Raw genomic sequence first — 8676 nt, 5'->3', positions numbered from 1 at the left:
CTTTTCTCTAGTCTGATACTAATAATATCAGCATCATAATGGCAACTATTCAAGTAATACAAATATTTCACATTAAACCATTCATATTTTTTTCCCCTGCACTACTGTGCCTGACCACATGGTGTGCTATTAAGGGAGACATTAAATAACCACAAAGAACGCAAATCACTTTCATTGAGGCACATGTAGTAAATATGTTAAAGCTCCACCTAGTGGTAGAAATATGAAGTGCAGTTGTCAATATTTTTTTGTTCTACAAAACACAACTTAGATGACATGATATGTTTCTTTTAGGAAAATGTTCACAGTTTTAGTTGGTGATTAGATGCATGTCAGATGTTTGCTTGTATATATACAAATATCCATAGAGTTATAGAATCATTTTAATTGGCTTTGTCCTTTTTGTAAACATAAATATAATTAATTTTTTTCCCATTTCTTTTCTTTTTCCCCCTGCGTACAGTAAATTGTTAAACTTTTTAGTCCAGGAGTTCCCAATGAAGGATTGGCTGGCAGTAAAAGATGTTGGTTCCCATGACTTTAATAGGTCCATGTTTCCAGGTAGTCTATAGAATATCTACTTTACCAACTGCTGTCGATAAATTCATCCGCTTGTCCTGGTCTCTCAGTTGGATAGAATTTTAAAGGTCTATAAGAAGGTTTTCTACCTCCCCTGCTGCCATATATTACCTTTTTTCAGCAGTTTTGGGGTCTACAGGCCATCACTTTCAATTATAACAGATTTGGTTTTCTCTGTAGGTGATCAATGCATGTAGGACACATTCTTGTAAACAATGATTTTTGTTGTTTTGAATTGTTTCTCCATTAGGACATTACATTTGGGGAGAGGTGACTTTCATGAGCCAAAAATCATTCAGTTCACAAACCAAAAGGACTTGAATATTGCATTCACACCTTAAGGTGATACAGAAGATCTAGCAGTTTTTGAGAATCATCCAACCCAGCAACTAATTTGCAGTGATTTTCCTTGTCAAGTCAGAGACAGTAATGAAACTGTGAAACATTATTATAGCCTGACGCCACCCGTCACATGCCATTAAGTCATCGAGAAGAGTCTTTTATACTTCTCCAGGTGGCAATGTCTTTCAACAGCCTTCATTAAAGATGTGTGGTCTCCAGAATACAATGTGATGCTGAGCAGGGAACCTCTATCTCTACAACATGTAATTAGCAGCACACAAACAGTCCCCTAATCCCCCACATCAGGCAGTTGGCAATGGAAATCCTGCCTTATAAATATTTGAGTTCCTCGATGAAAGATGAATCCAGTACATGTACATCAGTTTTACAAGCAGTTTACAAGGAATGACTCGCCAGATACTACAGACATGATAATATGTAATCTCCTGCTAAAGACTTCTCCAGTGATTCAGTCCTGCATTGATGAATAGGAATGAGATTCTTTGTAGACATGAATTTTTCAGAGGGATGGGGGTTCTGGTTAACTATCCAACCACCAATCTCTAAAAAGGCATTGGACATAGTCCTTAGTCAAATTAGTAGAAAAATATATTAAAGGGACACTATACCTAAAGCTGCAGAACATTGGAATGTATTGTTCCCTGTTATCAGCCATCTAAGGCTGGAGATAGGCTATGGCTGCCATGTTGGATGACTGAGATGCCTTCAGTGATTGCTACTTTACAGCATATCTTCAGTGATGAGAACAAATATTTATGGATGTGATTGATATCAGGTTCTCCCCTTAAAATGTGGCCATTATATACAGTATGTGTTTTTTGGGTTAATGTTCCTTTAGGAGTTTGCAGTAATTAGCCCTCTAATTTAGCTTCATTCATGTATCACTGTCCTAGAAATGAGGACCAGAAAACCTTAAAGGGGAATTCACCTGATATTCCAAAATAGAAACACTGTCCTGGATCTCCATTGATGCCTCATTTAAAGGGGCTTCTGTGCTTGAGGGCAGAACCCCTTGAAGAGATTGACAGGAAAAACAAAATAGTTTCTTGTGTCAGGCCCTCACCAATATTGACTCAAAGGTTGTTTACAGGGAATTCCTCTTTAAATTTTTAGCTGGCCAGTGAACTCTGACGGTAGTGACTATGTATCATGGGGGCAACTATGGTGCATGACTAAGGGGGCAGAGTTTAAAGGGCAACAGGAAAAATATTTTTATTTATTTATTTTTTGTGTATCCATATTTCCTTTGCTCTGTGCTCTTTGCTCACGGTAGAGCTCCACTTTAAAACAAAACAAAAAGTCTGAAAATCACGAGTTCATTTAAAAAACAATAATACTGATGGCACTAAACTTTAGGGGAGAGCTATCAAAACTGGTTTAAACGAAATCTGGCTTAGCTGCCCATAGCAACCAATCAGATCCCACCTTTTACTTTTCAGCGCTCCTTTGGAAAATGAAAGGTGGAATCTGATTGGTTGCTTTACACCAGTTTTGAAAAATCTCCCCCTTTAGTTCTAATTCTCAGACCGATTCTGAGAGACGAACCCTGAGATATTACCCCACAGCACAGATTTTTTATCTCAGAGCCCTATAATACTATTTTACCGCGCTGACATATTAACGAAGAGTTCTTTAAAATAATAAGTGAGGGCTATGACATAATAGTTCAGATTCTGAAATGTTATCGGATAGACAGGATTTATTAGCACAGATCATGTGATATTATTTCATAGCACTGTACCAGGAATATTATCTTAAAGCACTAACTTATTATCTCAGAGTCAAATACTATATCAGACTATGACTTATAAGCCTGTAATATTATCCCACTGTCTGACTTATAATGTAAGAGCATGACATATTATCTCAGTGCACCGACCTATTACATCATACCATACCGTATATTATCTCGGTGCACTGACCAATTTCCATCATCCCATACCATATTCTAGGGGTTGTCCCATATCAACATTTATGGCATATCACTAGGATATGCCACCAATGTCAGATAGATATGGGTCCCACCCGTGGGACCCACACTTATCTCTCGAATATCCACCATGAATGGAAAGAAGCCACACATGCATGGCCACCCTCTATTCACCTCTATGGGAGTTCCCAAAATATCCAAGCATTGGCTCGGCTATTCCCTGCAGTCCCATAGTGGTGAATGGAGAGCTGGCCACGCTTGTCCTCTATTCACCAAAAATAGTCAGTTGCGTTTGCTAGGAAATTATTGGTAGTTACATATCAGTCAATGGAGAACAAGCCCAGCAAATGTGGTGTGCTCTCCTTCACTTTGGGAGCCCCATTCTGGAGATACAACTGAGTCCTAGAGGTCTAGGACATTTGTGGCATAGCGAGCGATATGCCAAAGATGTTGAGATGGGACAACCCCACTAATATCTCATAGCGCTTGTGGATTTAACCTCAAATCTGCAATTCATCCACAGCAAAATCACAACTTGGATGCAGATTTGTTGTAGATTTGGCTGCGGATTTCACCCAATGCTTTGAAGAGGTTGAAATCGGCAATTAAATCCAAAAATGAATTTTGGCAGTGTGTGGCTGGATTGTTTAACATCTCTTCCACCTTGGTGTTACTATAGTTTTCTGTGGATTATCTGCTCACAAATACAGACAGATAAATCCACAGCGTATTCCACCACAGGTGATATCTCACTGCCTGGTTTATTATGTCAGAGCCTGAACTACATTTTCATTGCACTGACCCATTGCCTCAAATATTATACCATACTTAAAGGGGTTGTCTCGTTGCATTATACACTGTTAGTTTTTCAGGGGTTACGACTAGTGTTGAGCGAATTGAAGGACATTGATCCGAATTTCAGGATAAATTCGATTCTGCTCGTTTCGTGGTAGCGAATTGATTTTACCTGAAATAGAACAAAAAATAAACAATAAAAAAATAAATAAAAAATATCATACTTATCTCATCCATTTTCTTGCGACAGGCTGGCCGTCGTTGTCATCTCGCTTGAAGATCTTGCATGAAATCCCGTGCGTGGTGACGTATGACATCACCACACCGGCCAACATGATGTCACCGGCTGCGGGAGATTTTGCACCAGATCTTCAATCAAAATGGCCTGTTGCGAGTAAATGGAAGAGGCAAGTATGATTTTTTTATTTTATTTTACACTGTATTATTACTTTCATATGCCGCGATCAGCTTTGAACACGGCATTTGAGGGGTACAATGACGGGGGGTTGTGACCAATCTACAATCCAGCCGTGCTTGCATACCACAGGAAAAAGCGTCGTCCTCTCTGGTGGCCGGGACCATGAGAGCTCAGCGCTCCTTGACACCTTGTATGTCATGCTGATTTGCAAGTGGGGTCATAACCCTAGATACGAGCAGTGTATAATGTGATGTAAAAATGAATCAATCCAGCAAAGGAGGCAATATGGAAAATCACAATACATTAGTGCCTTGTATTCACTCTCTCTACATGTTGAATTAGACAACCCCTTTAATATCTCATAGCACTTACAGAACTGACATATTATCTCACATCCTGTAGTGCAGGCATGCTCAACCTGCGGCCCTCCAGCTGTTGCAAAACTACAACTGCCAGCATGCCTGAACAGCCTACAGCAGGGCATTGTGGGAGTTGTAGTTTTACAACTGCCGGAGGGCTGCAGGTTGAGCATGCCTGCTGTAGTGCCTCTCACCGCTGATCTAGGATATCAAGGCATTGACATATTACCTCTCCATCTGACTTATTATTTCAGAGCCCTGAAGCACTATCTCATACCACGGACATATCTGGGAGCTTGATATCTTATCTTGTAACACTGACTTATTTTCTCAAAACCTGGAATATTATTTCATACCAGTGACATCTTTTTTTGCAGAACCTGGCATCTTGTAGCACTGACTTATTATCTCAGGGTCAAATATTATATTGTTCACTGACTTATACTATCAGGTTTGTGAGAAATGTATCTTCCTCTGTTAAACGCCGTTTTCCAAATATTCTTAAGGTATGATGTTTAATATTAGCCCGGAGTGATAATCTGCACTGATTTACTGTATAATAACAGCATAAAAGGAGCCTCGGAAATGCCAGTCGGATCGGGGGCTAGTAGCTAAGACACAACTTAGGTTTGCATCATTGATTCAGATTTAACCCCTGCCTGCCCATACAATGAAAGCATAGCAGCAGTGGAACAGTGAATGATGCGAACCCCTGGCTGATGTGTTATCAAGGGCGAATACTGTGAAATGCGTCAGCTTCATCCACATTTTCCAAAATTCATCCCGTAGCAGCAAATTATCTCCTTGAAAGTTTTGCGCATCTCCAGGCTGCGAAAAGCGTAAATCAGAGGATCGATGACAGAGTTGCACATGATGAGGATCAAGTAAGTGTTGAAGTAGGCACCATAACAGACACAGTAGGAGTTGGCTGGACAGGAGATGATGAGGATGAGGTGAAGGAAAAAGGGTGCCCAACACACAACAAACACCCCTAAAAGAATAGTGATAGTAATGGCCCCTTTCATGCACGTCTGCTGCTGCACCACGCCGTCCACAGGCAGTGCCGCTATCCGCTTTACATGGAGACGGGCAAAGAGGAACATGTGGACGTACATGGTGGCCATGAGGACGAGCATGGTGAAGAACAGGGTGATGAGACACACAATGACTGTTTTGCTTTCGGAATAGACAATAAATACGATACCACATATGATGCAGGATACCCAGATGATCATGATCAAGGCTAAGGCTTTCTTGACCGTCATGATGCTGTGATAACGTAAAGCATAAAATATGGTGATGTACCTGTCTATGGCAATAACCAAGAGGCTGCAGATAGAAGCTACCAGAGATATACAGATCAAAGAGTCAAACACATCATCCAATTGCTGGAGAAGCTCGTCTCCTATGTCTAGATACTTATTCTGCACTGCAATGACAATAGTTTCCAAGGCGTTTGAGACGCTGACCAACATGTCTGCAACAGCCAAGCTGCAGAGGAAAAAGTACATAGGGGAGTGTAGGTTCTTGTTCTTCAGGATGGCCAGTATGACCAGGATATTTTCCAGCAAACTGATAATCCCCAGCGTCAAGAAGACCTCAGTCTTAATGAAGACTTGCTCACAGAACTCAATGCTGCTCAGGGTTTCATTGAAATCCAGCGACCCATTGAGCTGGACGGAATGAGTGAAGAAGAGGTCACTGGACCCATTCATGTCTGAAGCTTTGTGAAGGATCTCAAATAGCGCAGGACTTGGGGGGTGTTAACCTCTTCTCTCCAAGTAGCAGCAGTCAAAGCTTTTTTAGATGAGCACGGTTGTAGATGGACCTGTATCGTCTCCCATGGTGATGAGACTCATACCTCCACTTTTCAAAGAGTTTGGCCAGAAGAGAGCCTCAAATGAAGACCAGGCAGCTTCCTCTGCTTTGAGATTTTTAGCATTTTCTGCCTGCTTGCGTATATTGGAGCACTTGCCTGCACTTTGCTCTGTTTACTGCAAGTCATCTGGACTTATCCAGTGCGTAGCAACAGTTATAAGGCGATCCTCAGATTTTTTTTACATTCATTGATAGTCTGGACTCCTCCTTATTCTCCAGCATACCAGACTATCCACTTATAGAACAGGTACAGTGCTGAGTGACAGTCCAGCTTTGCAATGCATAGCAGCAGGTACTTCAGGGAAATAGCATTGCTGGAGAATTAAGTGATCTGTCGCCATCTAATGTCAGAAGTGAGTATTGATACAGATACAATATACAGCATGACGTATAGAAGTGGGGTCTTTATTTCTCTTATAATACACTTGGCAGCTGCTGCAGAAACTAATTTGTAGAGAGAGAGGGAACCTCTAATCCACCATTGAGAGGTTAATAGGAAACATTATTTTCTTTTCCTATAAATATATATATATATATATATATAGAAAGAAGGACGTATATATGTATGTATGTTCCGCAACCATCGATTTCAATGAAACTTGGTATACACATCCCTTGCTACCTGGAAATAAATCTTGTGGGGGGTCACAGCTCTCTAGAACGTACCGTTCCTTAAATATTCACAAAAAATTACCTGCATTAGCCAATACAAGCCTGCAAGTCTTTCTCTTCATATGCCAACTGCTATACACACGGTCACATCTCCCTTATCAATCCCTTACCAATAGAAGCTCGCAGCCCCTTCCTCTCCACATACACACAGTTTTACTCCAGGTTATCATAACAATCCAGCCATTTTTCATCACTGGTGTAGGTGAGCTTTAGGCTAGAGCTACACGACAATAAGTCGCACGACTCATAGGGCACAACTACACTGCTACATGTTTTGCGCGATATTGATGTTGCACGACAATTTTTATAATGATAGTATAGGCTGTTGCACTGCAACATGTCACATGCTGCGACTGCGATGTGACAGTCACAGAAAATCTATCTTGGATGTATATTTTCTTTCAACTGTCGTTTTGCAGTTGCAGCATGTCACATGTCGCAGTGCGACACCATAGCCTATTATTATAAAAATTGTTGAGACAAAATGTCACGTGACACATGTCGTCGTGTAGCCGTAGCATTAAAGGGGTGGGGCGCTATGGAGGTCACTGTTAAAGAGGCGTTCACTGTGAATGTTACTGTTAAGGGGGAAGGCCGCTGTGGAGGTCACTGTTAAAGGGGCATACACTGTGGAGGTCACTGTTAAGGGGGCGGCACCGATATTAAAGGGGCAACTACTGTGGAGGTTACTGTTAAGGCATCAGGGTACTGTGAAACCACTATTAAGGCAGCGGGGTACTGTGGGTGTCATTGGTAAGGAGGCAGGCACCTGAGGAGGTCACTGTCAAGGGGGTGAGGTGCTATGAAACTAACTGTTAAAGGGGGGGGGTTGCTGTGAAGGTCAAAGTTAAGGGGATTGGCTGCTGCGGAGGTCCCATTTTAAAGTGGCGGGCACTGTGGGGGGGTCAGTGTTAAGGGGTGGGGGACTGTGGCGTTTACCATTAAAGGGGAGGGGTGCTGTAGAGGGGATACTGTCGATATCTTTTAACGACACACAAACATTAAATGAAATAGATGAATTATTATTTTTTTAGAAATAAAGTTGTACGCCTGGAGTGTATATTGTGAGATTCTGCAGCATCTGATATACTATAGTATTCTGCAACAGCTAGAATGTAAATTATGAAGTTCTGCAGCAGCTGAGGTGTCTATAATGTTCTACAGCATCCACAGGTGTATATAATGCTCAGCAGCGTCTACTTGTATGTGTGTATTAGGAGGTTCTGCAACAGCTGAGGTACGTATTATGAGATTCTGTAGCAGATGAAATGTGTATTACAAGGTTCAGCAGCATCTGAGGAAGGGCTGCAGCTATCGACTATTTTTTAAATCAAGTATTCTATCGATTTAGGGTCCATTCACACGTTTGCAAAATGGGTCCGCATCCGTTCCGCAATTTTGCGGAACAGGTTCGGACCCATTCATTTTCAATGGGGCTGGAATGTGCTGTCCACATCCGCATTTGCAGATCTGCACTTCCGGATCCGCTCTTCCGTTCCACAAAAAAATAGAACATGACCTATTCTTGTCCACAATTGCGGAACGTACATTGCCGGTGTCCAGAGCCGCAAAACACATACGGACATGTGAATTGACCCTAATCCAACGATTAATCGAGTACTCTAATAACAAAAAAATTAATTAAAAGCGTGTTTTTCTTTATAAAAATTAATCAGCCCCCC

The 8676-nt window shown here is 41.4% G+C and overlaps 1 protein-coding gene across 1 annotated transcript; it reads right to left on the bottom strand.

Annotated features, from left to right (window-relative positions):
- Positions 1 to 5202: 5202 nt before the first annotated feature.
- On the bottom strand, positions 5203 to 6159 carry MC3R (melanocortin 3 receptor). The gene has a single exon (XM_044299782.1). The coding sequence runs from the start codon at positions 6157 to 6159 to the stop codon at positions 5203 to 5205; it is 957 nt and encodes a 318-aa protein (XP_044155717.1).
- Between the last annotated feature and the right edge of the window lie 2517 nt (positions 6160 to 8676).

The sequence above is a fragment of the Bufo gargarizans genome, chromosome 6 (genome assembly GCF_014858855.1).
Source record: "Bufo gargarizans isolate SCDJY-AF-19 chromosome 6, ASM1485885v1, whole genome shotgun sequence".
Classification (NCBI taxonomy): domain Eukaryota; kingdom Metazoa; phylum Chordata; class Amphibia; order Anura; family Bufonidae; genus Bufo; species Bufo gargarizans.
Note: the sequence above shows the minus strand (reverse complement) of the source record. Positions and strands in the feature narration are given on the sequence as shown.

Bases quoted from the DNA above. Each gene is read 5' to 3' on its own strand.
- MC3R (XM_044299782.1), bottom strand. From the start codon at position 6,159: ATGAATGGGTCCAGTGACCTCTTCTTCACTCATTCCGTCCAGCTCAAT.